Source organism: Poecile atricapillus, chromosome 23 (assembly GCF_030490865.1).
Source record: "Poecile atricapillus isolate bPoeAtr1 chromosome 23, bPoeAtr1.hap1, whole genome shotgun sequence".
Lineage (NCBI taxonomy): Eukaryota > Metazoa > Chordata > Aves > Passeriformes > Paridae > Poecile > Poecile atricapillus.
In genome coordinates this window covers 5865698-5881897 of record NC_081271.1, presented here as the reverse complement: position 1 = coordinate 5881897, position 16200 = coordinate 5865698, and the positions used below count along the sequence as shown (strand labels likewise).

General features: G+C 65.0%; 2 protein-coding genes across 6 annotated transcripts; one reads left to right on the top strand and one right to left on the bottom strand.

The window, feature by feature from the left end:
- Positions 1–777: 777 nt before the first annotated feature.
- On the top strand, positions 778–9781 carry ATXN7L2 (ataxin 7 like 2). 5 transcript variants are annotated; one of them, XM_058855780.1, is made up of 11 exons: positions 778–910; positions 3665–3739; positions 3856–3960; positions 4530–4713; positions 4797–5059; positions 6400–6482; positions 6568–6794; positions 7361–7541; positions 7684–7805; positions 8465–9251; positions 9548–9781. In XM_058855780.1, the coding sequence occupies exons 1-11, from the start codon at positions 814–816 to the stop codon at positions 9560–9562; spliced, it is 2139 nt and encodes a 712-aa protein (XP_058711763.1). In that variant the 5' UTR covers positions 778–813; the 3' UTR covers positions 9563–9781. The 5 variants fall into 5 exon arrangements, with proteins under 5 accessions (XP_058711763.1, XP_058711762.1, XP_058711764.1 ...); XM_058855779.1 differs by having other exon boundaries at positions 803–910; positions 3581–3739; XM_058855781.1 differs by lacking the exon at positions 778–910 and adding an exon at positions 921–1118.
- Positions 9782–12396: 2615 nt separating this feature from the next.
- Positions 12397–14194, bottom strand: AMIGO1 (adhesion molecule with Ig like domain 1). Its single transcript, XM_058855801.1, has one exon. It carries the CDS (start codon positions 14053–14055, stop codon positions 12547–12549), a length of 1509 nt encoding a protein of 502 aa, XP_058711784.1. The 5' UTR covers positions 14056–14194; the 3' UTR covers positions 12397–12546.
- Positions 14195–16200: the final 2006 nt, after the last annotated feature.

The window sequence follows — 16200 nt, the reverse complement described above, 5'->3', positions numbered from 1 at the left end:
GTCTCTCCGGTCAGGGGTCTCTCCGGTCAGGGGTCTCTCCGGGCGGGGGTCTCTCCGGGCAGGGTGGGGGTCTCTCAGGTCTGGGGTCTCTCCGGGTGGGGGTCTCTCCGGGGGGGGTCTCTCCGGGCAGGGGTCTCTCCGGGCAAGGTGGGGGTCTCTCCGGTCAGGGGTCTCTCCGGTCAGGGGTCTCTCCGGGCAGGGTGGAGGTCTCTCCGGGCGGGGGTCTCTCCGGGCAGGGTGGGGGTCTCTCAGGTCAGGGGTCTCTCCGGGGGGGGTCTCTCAGGTCATGGGTCTCTCCGGGCAGGGTGGGGGTCTCTCCGGTCAGGGGTCTCTCCGGTCAGGGGTCGCTCCGGGTGGGGGTCTCTCCGGTCAGGGGTCTCTCCGGTCAGGGGTCTCTCCGGGCAGGGTGGGGGTCTCTCCGGTCAGGGGTCTCTCCGGGGGGGGGTCTCTCAGGTCAGGGGTCTCTCCGGGCAGGGTGGGGGTCTCTCCGGTCAGGGGTCTCTCCGGGCAGGGTGGGGGTCTCTCCGGGCAGGGGTCTCTCCGGGGGGGGTCTCTCCGGTCAGGGGTCTCTCCGGGCAGGGTGGGGGTCTCTCCGGTCAGGGGTCTCTCCGGGCAGGGTGGGGGTCTCTCAGGTCTGGGGTCTCTCCGGGGGGGTCTCTCAGGTCTGGGGTCTCTCCGGGGGGGGTCTCTCAGGTCTGGGGTCTCTCCGGGACTACCGTGCCCGTGGTGCCGCGGGGCGGGCGGGGCGCGCGGCGCATGCGCGGGGCGGGGGCGGCGCGGGGGGGCGGCGGTGCCGCGGCGGCGGCGGCGGCGATGGCGGCGGAGCGGCGGCCGGTGCCCGGCCTGGACGAGTTCGCGGGGCAGAGCTGGAGCGCCTGGCTGGAGCGGGCCGGGCCGCCCGCCGACACCGGTGAGGGCGGAGGCGGCGGGGGGGCTTCGCGAGCGGGGCCGCGCCCGCCGACCCCCGGTCCGAGCGCCGCCGCGCGGCGGGCGGGCAGCGGCACCGGGAGAGGGGAGTCCGGCACCGGGAACCGGGAGCGCGGCATCCTGCACCGGCCACTGGGAACGGGGCATCCTGCGCCGGGAACCGGGAACGGAGCATCCTCCACCGAGAGCAGGTTCTGCAGCGGGCAGCAGGAAAGGCTCGTTCTGCTCGGGGAACCGGGCACCGGGAGCGGGGCACTGGGAAACTGGGCACCGGGAGCCCCGCGCCGGGCATCCACAGCCGGTATCCAGTACCGGGAGCTGGGCGCACAGCTGAGGGTGCCGGCTCTGGATGCCCGGTGCGGGGTTGCCGGTGCCCGGTTTCTGGTGCCGGGTGCCCGCAGCAGGTTGTCCTGGCGTGTCCTGGGATGTTCCCTGGCACTGGGAACTGGACACCTGGAATGAGGCAAATGTACCAGCACCTGGCACTGGGAACAGCCAGACCTGGCACCCTGACTGGGATCCTGGCACTGGGAATGGGGCACCCTGCACTGGGATCCTGGCACTGGGAATGGGGCACCCTGCACTGGGAACCAGACACTGGGAATGGGGCACCTTGCACTGGGATCCTGGTACTGGGAATGGGGCACCCTGCACTGGGATCCTGGCACTGGGAATGGGGCACCCTGCACTGGGATCCTGGCACTGGGAATGGGGCACCCTGCACTGGGATCCAGGTACTGGGAATGGGGCACCCTGCACTGGGATCCAGGTACTGGGAATGGGGCACCCTGCACTGGGATCCAGGTACTGGGAATGGGGCACCCTGCACTGGGATCCAGGTACTGGGAATGGGGCACCCTGCACTGGTAACCTGGTACTGGGAACTGGGCATGCTGCACTGGGAACCAGACATTGGGAAAGGGGCACCTGGTACTGGGCACCTGGAATGTGGCACTGGACACCCAATACTGGGAACTGGGCACCCAGCACTGGTGAACACGCACTGGGAATGTGCCATCCTGCACCGGAACATGCAGAAACAGGAATGGGGCAGGCAGCCCTGGGCACTGGACAATGGGAACAGGACATCCTGCAATGGGTACCTGGCACCAGGAACTGGGCACTGGGAACCTTACACTGGGCATCCAGACCTGGCACCCAGCACTGAACACTGGAGACTGGGAATGGGCACTTCCCGTTCTGGGAATGTGGCATCCAGCACTGGGCATCTGGCACCAGGAATTGGGACTGGGAGCCTGGCACTGTGCAGCCAGACATGGCAGCTGGTACCAGGAACTGGGCATTTGGCACTGGGAACAGGGCATCCTGTACTGGACACTGGGAGCTGGGAATGGAGCATCCTACAAGAGTTGCCCAATACCAGGAACCAAACACTAGGAATTCTGCACGGGGCACTGGGCACCTGGAACTGGGCACCCTGTGCTTGCACCGGGAACTGGGCAGCCATACTGGGCACTGGGATTCAGGAACTGGGCAGCCACGCTGGGCACTGGGATTCAGGAGCTGGGCAGCCATACTGGGCACTGGGATTCAGGAACTGGGCAGCCACGCTGGGCACTGGGATTCAGGAGCTGGGCAGCCATACTGGGCACTGGGATTCAGGAACTGGGCAGCCACGCTGGGCACTGGGATTCAGGAGCTGGGCAGCCACGCTGGGCACTGGGATTCAGGAGCTGGGCAGCAGGATCTCTGCACCAGGAACTGGGCAGGCAGCACCAGGCACCCCAGTCTGCCCACTGGGAACCCTGTGCCTGTTACTGGGAGCTGGTTATTGGGTGCCCCATCCTGGATTCCAGGTATTCCAGCTGCAGTGGACACTGGTGGGAACAGAGCAGTAACTGGAGAGCCTGGACTGGGAATGAGTTGCCACCATTACCCCAGACCAGGCAGGAGGTACTGGGAACCCCAGAGGGGGACTGGGCATAACTGGGCACTGGGATTCCCTGCACTGGGAGCTGGGCAGGGTCCACTGGGAGCCAGGTGCCCCTTACTGGGAGCTTGGCAGTGTCCAGTGGGCTCTGAGCACTGGGACTGGGACCAGTCATGGTGCATCTGAATGGGTCTGGGTGCCCAGTATGGCACAGCTGGATGGAGCTGGGCACCAGTACAGCATGGCCAGGCAGGCAGGACTGGTTACCCAGTATGGCACAGCTGGATGGAACTGGGTGCCCAGTATGGCATGGCCTGATAGGACTGGGGATGGACTGGACACCCAGTTTGGCACAGTTGGCCAGGTCACCATTGCCGCTGGCTCAGTGGCCACCAGTCCCCCCAGAACAGAGCCCAGGACACTGGCCAGGCACAGCCAGTGGAGCCATGACTCTATGGGAGCCAGGGGGTCCCAAGGGTGTCACATCCTGTGACCAGGACGTTCCCAGGGGTCTCATGTGCCAGGACTGGGGTGTCCTCAGGGATGTTCCATCCCAGGGTAAATGTATCCCAGGGGCATCACATCCCAGGACAGGGTTTTCCCAGGAGTGTCACATCCCATACTGGACGTCCCCAGGAACATCCTGCTGGCACTGGGCTGTCAGGATGAGGACCCTGGAGATGGCGACACACCACAGGGCGACGCCACTCACAGGATGGATCTGTCTCTCTGATCTAATTTTGTCTGGTTTAATTGTTCCAGGAGCAGGAATGTCGGGAACATCCCTGTGTGGGAGCACCGGGACCATCCCTGTGCCAGCCACTGACAGGATTTTGTCTCTGGCAGGATCAGGGTCAGAGCTGGAGGAGAATGGTAGGAGTGGCAGCAAGAAACTGGACACCATGACCCTGATTAAGGAAGGTGAGCTCCTCTCTGGGGTGAAACCCAGCATTTTGGGGCTGTGTGAGCTGGAATCGTTGGCTGCAGTGCTTCCAGCAGCAGCAGGTCTGTGCCAGCTTACTGAGCTCTCCCCACAGACATGGACATCTTCGGGCACTGCCCTGCGCACGACGACTTCTATCTGGTGGTGTGCAACCACTGCAGCCAGGTGGTGAAACCCCAGGCCTTCCAGAAGCACTGTGGTGAGCCAGGGAATTCCAGGAATGACTATTCCATCCCATGGTGCTGGGAACAGCACCGGGAATGCCACCAGGGCTGGCTGTGAGGGTACAGCCTGGGGGCAGGGAGGGGGCTCGCAGCAGTGTGAGCTCTGGTGTGGGCTAACAGCGGGCTTATCCCATCCTGTGCCATGCCATGCCATCCTATCCTATCCTATCCCATCCCATCCCATCCCATCCCATCCCACGGATCCCATGCCATGCCATGCCATACCATGCCATCCCATCCCATCCCATCCTATCCCATGGATCCCATCCCACGGATCCCATCCCACGGATCCCATCCCATCCCATCCCATCCCATCCCATCCCATGCCATGCCATGCCATGCCATGCCATGCCATGCCATGCCATGCCATGCCATGCCATGCCATGCCATGCCATGCCATGCCATGCCATGCCATGCCATGCCATCCCATCCCATCCCATCCCATCCCATCCCATCCCATCCCACGGATCCCATCCCATCCCATCCCATCCCATGGATCCCATCCCATCCCATCCCACCCCATCCCACCCCACCCTCCTGGCAGAACGCCGGCATGGCCCGCTCAGCAAGCTCTATGCCCGTGCCACCGCGTGCCACGTCGCCGTGAACGGGCAGCCGGTGCCTGGCAGGACCCCCGGAGCGGCCAAAGCCCTGCAGGAGAAACATCCCGGTGCCCGTGGGAGAGCCCAGCCCCTCCCTGAGCACACGGACAAGGATAACAACCTCTGGTGAGCGCTGGGACGGGAGACGCCGATGCTCTCTTGTGGGGTCGCTTTGATCCTACCCCTCCTCCCCAAAATTCTCTCCGCAGCTTGTTTGTGCCCGTGGTGAACCTGGAGAAGATTCCCAGCATTCCCAAACCGGACGGGCACGGGATCAAGGTGCCCCCCAAAGCCGTCCCCACCAACTCCAAGGAATCCCTGGGGAAACCCGCGGCTGCCGCGGTGCCCAGAGAGCCCCCGGTGCCGGCCGGGGTCGGGGGGGATTCGGCCATGCCGGAGAGCATCCCTGCTCCGGGGGAGAAGGATGTGGGGGCCCCCAAAGCGCCCCCCAGGTCCCACAGGAAGCTGGCGCGTGAGTCCCCCCTTTCCTTGCCGGCCGTGGGGGGGAGGCGGATGATCCCAGCGGGACATCCCGGTGCCGGAATTCCGGCGGCCGGGTCTAGCAGTGGGGTAGGTACCAGGGGAGTGGCTCCCCCCTCTCCTCTGGTGGGTTTGGGGGTCCCTGCCCTCCCCCCAGTTCCCATCATCCTGCAGTTTTAGGGCCCCCCACTTGACTGCTCCCAAGGAATGGCCACAGCAAGAGTGGGAGCTGAGGATGGATCCCCAAATTCCCATGTGTTCCTCCAAAAAATCAAACACGTGTCCCCCATAAAAATCTGGAGGTAGGACACGTGTCCCCCCACAATATGGGGGTTGAACTTGTGTCCCCCACAAAAACATAAGAATTGGATATGTGACCCCCAAATATATGGGGGTAAAATGCACATTTTATAATAAACTCCCAAAATATGGGAGTTGAATGCATGTACCCCAAAATAGAGGCGTTGAACATATGTCCCCCAAAAATTTTGGCATTTGAATGTGTAGCCCTCCAAAATATGGAGGTCAAATGTGCATTCCCCCCAAAATATGGGTGCTAAATGCATGGTCCCCCAAGATACGGGGGTTGAACACATGTTCCCCCCAAAATACATGGGTGAAACATGTGTCCCCCAAAATAAAGGGGTCAAATGTGTATCCTCTGAAAATGTGAGGGTTGAACATGTGTCCCCACAAAAATATGGGGGTTGTACATGTGCCCCCCCCAAAATACAGGGGTTGGACATGTGTCACCCCAAAATACAGGGGCTGGACACATATCCCTCCAAAATACGGGGGCCAAATGTGTTGTCCCTCCCAAAATATCAGGGTATAACCCATGTACCCTCCCAAATATGGGGTTCAAATGTGTATCACCCCAAAATATGTGTGTCAAACGTGGGTGGCACCTCAAAATACGGAGTTTGGATGTGTGCTCCCCCAAAATTTGGGGTTTGGACATACGTCACCCCAAAAGATGGGTGTTGGACGCATATTCCCCAAAATATGGGAGTCAAATGTGTCCCCCTGCCCCGAAACACGGGAGCCAATTGCTGCTGTGCCCACAGACACACCCAGGTGACAGCAATGCCATTAGCAGATGAAAATGGGGGTGTCACCCCAGGGAAGGGGCAAAAAAGGGGGGAGCTCACCCTGCAGAGGGGCAAAAAGGGGAGGGAGCAGCACATGGTGACCTCCCCCCACACCCCCCCAAAACCTCTCAGGGTTGTGTCCCACCCTCAGAGGGGCTCCGAGGGGTGGGTGCTCCATGCCCAGCCCTAGTGGGGGTGTTGGGGTGCCCCCCCAGCACCCGCTGCCTCCATGTCCCCCCAGGTAAGGAGTGTGACCTGAACCGGCAGTGTGGGGTGCGGAACCCCGACACCAACAAGCTCTGCACCCGCCTGCTGACCTGCAAGGTAGTAGAAAACGGGGAGGGGACACCCCAATTATCCCCCCCTGGGGGTTTTGGGGGGTCCTGAGCCCCTCCCTGCTGTTGCCCAGATCCACTCGGTTCACCAGCGCCGGGAGGTGCAGGGTCGAGCCAAGGATTTCGATGTGCTGGTGGCCGAGCTGAAGGCCAGCACCCGCCGAGGGGACCCCCCAAAGGACAGGAGCCCCCCTGAGAAGGACCCACTGCACCCTGCCCTGCAGGACACCCCCTCACTGCTGCAGCCCCCCAATACCCCTCCCTGCCGAGCCAGGCTGTCACACTGCTTGCACCCCACCAGGTGAGTACCCCATGGATTTGGGGGGGTTCCATCTCACCCTCTCCCCACCTGAATTGGGGGGGGGATGCATTGGAAGGGCAGGAATGGGAGTGGGGATTTGGGGGGGGGTCCATCTCACCCTCTTCCCCCCCAAACTGGGGGAGGATGTGGTTTGGAGCAGGGATTTGTGGGGTCCCATCTCACCAGCTGAATTTGGGAGGATGTGGATGGGAGCAGGGATTTGGGTGGTCCTGTCTCACCCCTTCCCCACCTGAATTAGGGGAAGATGTGGCTGGGAGCTGGGTTTTGGGGGGTCCCATCTCACCTTTCCCCACCTGCACTGGGGGTGTGGCAGGGCAGCAGGAATGTGAGTGCAGAATGTGGGGTCCTGTCTCAGCCCCTCTGCTCCTCAGTTGGGAGGGGAAGTGGATGGAAGCGGGGATTTGGGGAGGGTCCCATCTCACCTTTCCCTGAACTGGGGGGCACATTGCAGGCATTAGGAGTGGGGATTCGGTGTGTGGGGGAGAGGATCGTCTCACAGTGACCCCCCCAGTATCGAGCACCCCAAAACGTCCCCCCCGGTGCAGGGCCCGACTTTCCTCTGACAGTGACCCTGAGGATGCTCCGGCCACCTCTGGGGAGGGGAGCGTGGAAAGCTTCCCCCTCCCCCTGCCCAAGGGGGGCAGCCGCGTGTCCAGCGAGGAGAGCGAAGAGGAGGGGGGCGAGGAGCCCCCCCGGACCCCGATGCGCCCACCACGGCCTCAGGCGGTGAGTGAGGGGACCCCAGAGCGGGGCAGGGACCCCCAACTCCTCCAGCATCCACGCATCCTTCTCCCGGCTCCGTGCCAGGCGGGTGGTGGAGACGGGGGTTTGGGGGGGCTGCAGTGACCCTGGCACGGTGCCCCCCCAGTTCTGCACCTTCGGGAGCCGCCTGGTCACCCCGGGCTGTTACGTGTTCGACCGACGGCTGGACCGGTTCTGCGCCGCGCTGGGCTCCATGCTGGAGCGGCACCTCAGCGCACACAGGTGGAGGTGAGGGGGACCCGGCTGCTGAGGGGGGCAGGGGACAAAGCCACACGGACACAGCAAGGGTTTGTGCTCCCCCAGGTCCCGGAATGGTGTTGGGATTGGTGGGGAGGAAGGGAGCGGGGATTTGGGGGGGTCTTGTTGCACCCCCTCCCCATTCAAACTCAGCGGGGTGAGGATGCAGGGATGAGAGTGGGAAACTGGAGGGGGTCTCATTTCACCCCATTCCGACCCAAACTGATGAGGATAAAGTGGGGATGGAGGGATGGGAGCAGGATTTGGGACCCCCTCCCTACCTGGATCAGGAAGGATTGAAGGGACAAAGATGGGAGTGAGGATTTGAGTGGTCCCGTTTCACCCCCCTCTCACCGAAATTGGGAAGGACAAGATGGGGATGCAGGACTGAGAGCAGAGATGGGGGGGGGGGGTTGGGTTTCACCCCCTCCTCGCCTGAATCGGGGTGGAACAAGGCAGGGGTGTAATGGGGATTTAAGGGTTTCACCCCTTCCCATCCAAACCCGGGGGGACAAGGTGGGGATGCAGGACTGGGAGCGAGGATTTGTGGGGGCTCCCATCTCACCTCTCCCCCCCTGAACTGGGGGGACGTGATTGGGAGCAGGAGTTTTGGGGGTTCCCCATCTCACCCGCCCCCTCCCTTCCCACAGGAAGATCCCTCCAGCCGTCATCCCCCCTCTTCACCTCCCCGCAGCCCCCCCCAGCCCCGCTGCCCCCCTTTACGGCCCCGCGACCCCTTCCCCGCCCCTCCGGACCCTCTCGGCGGCGGGGGGCTGCCGGCTCCCCACCAGCCTCAGCTACACCGTGGGGTCCCCCCCGGCGGCGGCCGCCTGCAGCCAGCCCGAGTGCGGGGGAGGGGGCACGCAGTCCATCACCTCCCCCCTCCCCGCCAACACCCCCTCACCCTCCTTCAGCAAACTGCCCCCCACCAAGGCCAGCAAATCCCCCCGGGCGCGGGAGGCGTCCGGCAGGACGGACGCGGAGCCCCGGCCCTGGCAGCCCCCCGCCACGGCCGGCAGCCCCCCGTACAAACGGACCTGCTTGGGGGACAGCGCCAAGGGCAAAAATCAGGGCTTGACTCCCCCCGGCAAGACGAAACTCACCCCCCCGGCTTCGCCCTCCGTCGCCATCCTCAACGGGACCCCTCGGGTGCGACGGCCGCCCCCCGCCCAGCCCTGCCGCGCCCCCCCCGCCGCCCTGGACCCCCAAACGCCGCTGCTCGGGCTGGGGGGGCCCCCCCGGGGGCTCTCTGAGGATGAGGTGAAGAAGCGCAAGAACTCGGCCACCTACTGCCGACCCCTGAAGCCCAAAGCCGCGCCCCCCCTGCCCGGACCCCCGGCCCCGCCCGGCTCCGGGACCCCCGGCTCGGGGGGCTCCGTCCGCAGGAAGAAACCGGGGGCGCCCCTGGGGTTCGAGGAGAAGAGGAGCGTCCTGAAGGTAGGGCTGGGGGGTGGGTGGGGGAGCAGGGGGACCCCCCTGAGGGTCACTGGGACCAGCAGGCGGGGGGGGTGGAACACTGGGATTTGGGTCACGGGAGATCCCTGTCCTGGGGGGGCACCGTGGGGACATGCTGGTCTGGCGGGGGGAACACCCTGTCCTGTCCTGTCCTGTCCTGTCCTGTCGGGGGACACCGTGAGCATCTCCCCGACCCTGGGGACACCGGGGGCTCCCCTAAGGCTGCGGTGAGTCCCGGGTTCCCCCCAGGGCTGACTCGTCCCCTCTCCCCCCTGCAGTCCAAAGCCCATTAACAGAGGGGTCACCGGGCCCCCCCCCGTGTCCTCCCCACCGGGAAACGCCAGAAAACCGATGAAGGGGGAAAAAAAAAAATCCCAAGGAAACACGAAGGAAAATCCCAAACTTCCAGAAAATACCTCAAAACTCTCAGTTCTGTTCTCTTGCTGCTAAACCAGCCCCGGGAGGAGGGGGCGGCACTGGGACCCCACCCGGACCTCCCGGGGCCCCGTCGGCCGCGGGTATTTATAAGAAACGGTTGTTGCTGTTTTTGTTCTTTTTGTAAAAAAAAAACAAAGAGAAAAAAAAAATAAAGAGTTGTGTAGTGGGGGGTGGGAGAAAAGGGGTGCTGTGGGTCTGGGGGCTGGGGAGAGAGGGGTGAGGGAGGGGGCCAGGGGGTCTTTGGGGGATGGGGGGGCTCAGTGGGGCAGGGGATACTGGGGAATTACTGGGGGCCTGGGGGAGTGTCACTGGGGAGCTGGAAGGGGGTCACTGGAGCTGTTAAGTGTTGAGGGGACTTGGGGGTACTGGGGGGCTCGTTTGGGGGGCTGTGGAGGGTTACTGGGGGGTACTGGGGAGCAAAGGGGGTCTTTGGGGTGCTGGGGGTGATGTGGGGCTGGGCAGGGGTTCATAAGGGTCTTTAGGAGGCTGAGGGGTCATTGAGGGGTGCTGGGGAGCTTACTGGGGACCCTAGGCGGTCTTTGGGGTGCTGCAGGGTGGGCAGGGCCCCATAAGGGTCTTTGGGGGGCTGGCAGTTGGTCAGTGGGGTCACTGGGATTCCGGAGCTCGCTGCGGGGCTGCGTGGTGGTAAATGAGGTCATTGGGGTGATGGGGAGGCCCGGTGAAGTCATTGGATGGGGGCATACTGGGGACCACAGGAGGTTTTTGGGGTGCTCGGGGGGCAGGGGGGGGCTCACAGGGGTGAGTGAAGCTCGTTGGGGTGCTGGGAGGGACCCCTAGAGGGTCTTTGGGACTGGGGGGGCAGTGGGGTCATTGAGGGGCTGGGGAGATCAGTGAATTGCTCAGAGTGGCCTCAGTACAGTGGGGAGGTCCTGGGGCCATGGAGGGGTATCAGGGTGCTGGGAGGGCTAAAGGGGAGGTGCTGGGGAGCACAGGGGGTCTCTGGGGGGACCATAAGGGTCACTGAGGTGCCAGAGGTGTCAGTTGGGTCAGTGGGGTGCTGGGGGGATCACTGGAGTGGGGGTGAGCATGGGGCTGGCCGCAGGGGGGCTGCCCTGAACCCCCCTCCCAGCACAGAGGGTGGGGGTCAGAGGGACCCTGGGGTGCCCCCCCTGGTCCCCCACCTCAGCCCTTGCACCCCAGATGGGGGCTGGGGAGGGCAGCAGAGCCCCCCACTCACCCCGAGGTGTCCCACAGCAGTGTCACCCTGTCCCCAGCCCACCCCAAGAAGGGATCCCATCTTGGGGACACCCCTTGGAGTCCCCCAGAAGCGGGTGAAGGTTGCACAGGCACGAGGGAAACACGTTTATTTTGGCCAAGGCATCAGCGGGCATTGCCCAGTGCAGGGGGGAACGTCCAGGGTGGGGGCACGGGAGACACAGGCTGGGCTGGCAGGGGGGGGCACCGCCTTTTTGGGGTGCCGGAGCCCCCGGGTCCCACCCCCTGTGGGGGAGGGGGCTCTGTTTGCAGCTGTGGGTTGCAGGGGGGCTCAGGAGGGTGTTGGGGGTTCCCCAGGGGGTTGACACACCCCCGGTGTCCCCCCGGGGGTGGCACATGCTCCCCGGGGGACTCATGCTTGGCCATGCACATGCCAAGGGGGGCCGGGGCTGCAGGGAGGGGGGTTCTGCCTGGTGCTGCCGTTCCTGGGGGCTCACAGCTGCCACTGTCGCTGTCCTCCAGTCCTCAGAGCCCGCTGGGGCTGATGCCCTGCAGTCGGTGGCCACGTTGTCCTCACAGACTTGTCCCTGTGGTCCTGCGGTGACCTCGGCGGGGGCCAGCAGTGATGCTCAGTCCTGAGGGGCAATGGTGACACCCCCAAAAACGAGGGACACGGTGGTGGGAGTCTGATCATCCCTCCTGCCCAGGGACAGCTCACAGCAGGAGATTGTCCCCATGGTGAGTCCCCTCACACCCTCATCCACTGCAGTCCCTGAGGGGACAATGGCAGGGACCAGGGACAATGCTCAGTCCTGGTGGGATCCCCAAAAGCTGGGGACACAGTGATGGGGGTCCAGCCACCCCTCCTGCCTGGGGACAGCTCGCAGTGGCAGTGGGGACACAGGATGTCCCTGGGGACTCCCCATGCTGTGTCCCCTCACAGCCTTGTCCCTCACAGTCCCCCAGCGATCTCGGCAGGGTCCAGGGATGATGCTCAGTCCTGAGGGGTGATGGGGGGACCCCCAAAAGCTGGGATATGGTGGTGGGGGTCTGGCCACCCCTCCTGCCGGGTGACAGGCTGCAGTGGGGGACTGCCCCACGGTGTGTCCTTGTCCCCTGCGCTCGTGCAGTGACCTTGGTGGGGGCCAGCAGTGATGCTCCGTCCTGGGGGGCAGTGGTGTTGCCCCCCAAGCTGGGGACATGGCGGTAGGGGCCCAGCCACTCCTGCCCATGGCATGTCCATGGGGAACAGGTCACAGCAGCAGTAGGAACACAGGGTGTCCCGGTGGACTGTCCCCATGGTGTGTCCCCTCACACCCCTGTCCCTCACTGTGATCTCAGTGGGGGTGTGGGATGCTGCTCAGTCCTGGGGGATGATGATGGGACCCCCAAAAGCTGGTGGGGGTCCAGCCACCTCTCCTGCCCTGGGACAGGTCACGGTGGGAGACTGTCCCCAAAGCGTGTGTCACATCTTTGTCCCTCACTGTCCCGTGGTGTCAGAGGCCTTGGTGGGGGCCGGCAGCGATGCTCAGTCCTGGGGTGTGACGGTGTGACCCCCCAAGCTGGGGACACGGCAGTGGGGGTCTGGCCACCCCTCCTGCCCAGGGACAGCTTGCAGTGGCCGACATGGGGTGTCCCTGGGGACTGTCCCCACAGTGTCCCCTCACACCACGATGGGCGTGTCGGAGAAGACGGAACTCACCGAGTCTGGATCCGACACCTTCCTCTGCGCCTTGGGGCCCTGCCGGGCGGGCAGCGGGGGGCTCCCCCCACCCTTGAACCGGCCGTTCTGCCCTGTGCCGCCGCTGGAGGCCACGTGGGATCCGCAGGGCTCCCCGGTGCCCCCGGCGTGGTTCGGGGTGGTGCTCAGCACCGAGGAGTTGATGCTGTCGTCGCGCGGTGCCGGCGGCTTCTCGGTGCCACGGCAGCAGCAGCAGCGGCACGGGGTGAGGTACAGGTAGATGAGCACCAGCACCACGCTCAGGATGCAGCCCACCAGAGTGGTGTAGGCCGTGTTCAGGGTGTCGTGGGGGCCGTGCAGGGTGAAGTTGTGCACCAGCAGCTCCACGTAGAGGGTCTCGTTGAGGAGGGGTCCGGCCACCCAGCAGGAGTAAGTGCCGGCGTCCTCGGGGCGCAGCGCCCGCAGCTGAAGGCTGCCGTTGGCCAGCAGGACCACGCTGCCGTTGCCCCCGTCCCCCAGCACCCGCTCCCCGCCCGGTGTCACCCAGTGGCGGCTGCGCACACCCTGCCACCGGCTGTCACAGCCCAGCGTCACCGTGTCTCCGAGGTGCGCCTCCAGCACGGCCTCCCGTGCCTTGCTGCAGTTGAGAGGCTGCTTGCCCGCCAGGTCCAGGATCTTGATGAGAGTGGCTGCTCCGGGCAGGGAGCAGCGCAGCTCATCCTGGAAATCCTCCACGGCGCTGAGGTGGCGGCGGCGGCCGCGGTCCAGCAGCTGGAAGAGCGGGCAGTCGCAGGCCAGGGGGTTGTTGTGCAGGTAGAGGCGGTCGCGCAGCCAGGCGGGCAGCGCCTGCAGCTCTCCCGCGGGCACGGCCCGCAGCCGGTTGGCCGACAGGTCCAGCAGCGCCAGCTGCGGCAGCCGGGTGCCCTCCCGGAGCAGCTCCAGCGGGAAGCGGGCGATGCGGTTCTGTCCCAGGTAGAGCTTGCGCAGCCGGCCCAGGTTCTCGAAGGCCGTGCGATCCACCGTGGCGATCTCGTTGTTGTACAGCAGCAGCACCTCCAGCTCGCCCAGGTCGCTGAACAGGTTCTCGTCCAGCGTCCGCAGGCGGTTGGAGGACAGGTCGAGGTGGCGCAGGCGCGGCACGTGGGTGAAGGCCTCGGTGGACACGAAGGCCAGCCCGTTGTGGCTCAGCAGCAGCGCGTGCAGGTGCGGCAGCCGTGCCGGAGCCCAGTCCGCGCGCAGCCGGGTCACGTTGTTGTGGCTCAAGTCCAGCACGGCGGTGAAGCGCGGCAGCGGAGCCGGCACCGCGCTCAGGTTGGCCTGCGAGCAGCTCAGCAGGTTGGAGGCGCAGACGCAGCGCGGGGGGCAGCTCCCTCCCGCAGACCCCCATGGGGACAGCAGGGACAGCGCCAGCAGCAGGGACAGCGGCCCCATGGGGACACGCACGGCCACGCTGGGGGCACGGGATGGTGGCATGACGGGGACACGCGGCATGGAGAGCGGGGAAAGGCTTCGGTCACATGGTGTCACGGTGTGGAGTGGCTTGGTCACCCAGTGTCACAACACGGGGTGGCTTCGGTCACACAGAGTCACAGCAGGTGCAGGCTCAGGGCTCACCGGTGCTACGGTCCAGGGTGGCTTTCAGTGACAGTGTCACAGCAGGCTCCAGGCTGAGGGCTCACCAGGTGTCATGGTTCAAAGTGGCTTGGTCCCTTGGTATCACAGCCCAAGGTGGCTTTGGTCACCTGGTGGCAGGTGCCAGGCTGATCGCTTGTCACAGTCCGGGGTGACTTTGGTGCACCAGTGTCACAGCACGTGCCAGGCTCAGGGCTCAGCCAGTGTCACCAGTCCAGGATGGCAGCAGTGACACGGTGTCACGGCATGCTCTGGGCTCAGGGCTCAGCCAGTGTCACCAGTCCAGGATGGCTGCAGTGACACGGTGTCACGGCATGTGCCAGGCTCAGGGCTCAGCCAGTGTCACCAGTCCAGGATGGCTGCAGTGACACGGTGTCACGGCATGTGCCAGGCTCAGGGCTCAGCCAGTGTCACCAGTCCAGGATGGCTGCAGTGACACGGTGTCACGGCATGCTCAGGGCTCAGGGCTCAGCCGGTGTCACAGCACATGCCGATGTGGCTGCTCACCCGGTGCCATGCTGCGGGGTGTCACAGCGTTCCGGGGGCTGTCACCAAGTGCCCTGCTGTGCACCCAGAGTCACTGCCTGCGGTGGCTGTGGTCCCCCAGTGTCACAGGGTGTCCATGGGTCACTGCCCACCCAGATCACGGTGTGGGGTGGCTCTGTGTCCGCTGTCACGACATGTCCCCTCTGTCACGGCCCACGTCTGGCCCAGGGCTCCTGCCTGCTCCCCCCGGGCAGGATCCGCCGCGCCCCCGGTCCCGGCCGTGCTGCGGCGGGAGCGGCGGAGGATGCTCGCTCCCTCCCTCCCCCTCTTCCTCCCGGGGCGTTAGCGGGGCTGGGCTCGGGCCTGGAGCGGGGATGGGGTCGGAGCGTTACCGGGCCCGGTGCGGCGGCGACCGGGCAGGGCCGGGCCCAGGCGAACCGAACCGAACAGAGTCAAGCGGAGCCGAACCGAGAGGATTCCAGCGGAGCCGAGCCGAGCCGAGAGAAGCCGAACCGAGACGAGCTGAGACGAGCGAGGCCGAAGGAAGCCGAGCGGGCCGCACCGAACGGAGCCGGGCCGAACCGGGCCGGCCCGAACCTCCCCGAGCTCAGCCGAGCGGAGCCGAGCCCGGCCCGAACGCAGCCGAACCTTCCCGATTCTCGCCGACCTGAGCCGAGCGGAGCCGAGCCCGGCCCGAACGCAGCCGAACGGTTCCGACCCGGCCCGAACGCAGCCGAACAGCCCCGATCCGCCCCGGGACGGGGTCTGGGGCGGGCCTGGCGCGCACGGCGCGTTCCCATTGGCTGAGGCTGCTCGCGCTCCACCAATGGCGGCAGAGCACGGATTAACCCTCAGAGCCCCGGCACGGCCACGACCCCTGCCCAGCCCGGCCAGCGCCCAACCCGCGCTCATTCCCTTCCCAAACCTCCTTCCCATCCCGATCCCATCCTCATCCTCATCCCCCTCTCACTCCCCAGATTGTTCCCCACCCCCATCCTTATGCCCCTCTTTATTCCCATCCCTATTCTGTATCCCTCATCCTTATCCTCCTCCCTATCTCCATCATCCCAATCCCATACCCCCATCTCTGTCCTCACACTTGTCTCTCCTCTATCCCCATCCTCATTTCCATCTCTGGCCTCTATCCCCATCATCCCCCTTCCATTCCTGTCCTCATCCATCCTCTTCCCCATCTCCCATTCCCATTCTCTCCCCATTCCCATTTTCATCCCTGTCCTCTGTCCCCATTCCCATCATCCCCATCCCATCCCTGTTCTCCTCCCCATTTCCACTTCATCCAGCCCAATCCAGTCCCATCCCAGTTCCCATTCTCATCCCCATCCCTGTCCTCATCCCCATCCTCTATCCCCGTCCTCATCCCCATCCCTCTCCTCTTCCCCAACCCCTCCATCCCATCTCACCCCATCCTCATCCCCATCCCATCCCATGTCAGCCCCAGCTCCATCCACATTCCCAGCCCCATCCCACTCCTGACACACAGCCCCACACTCCCCATTG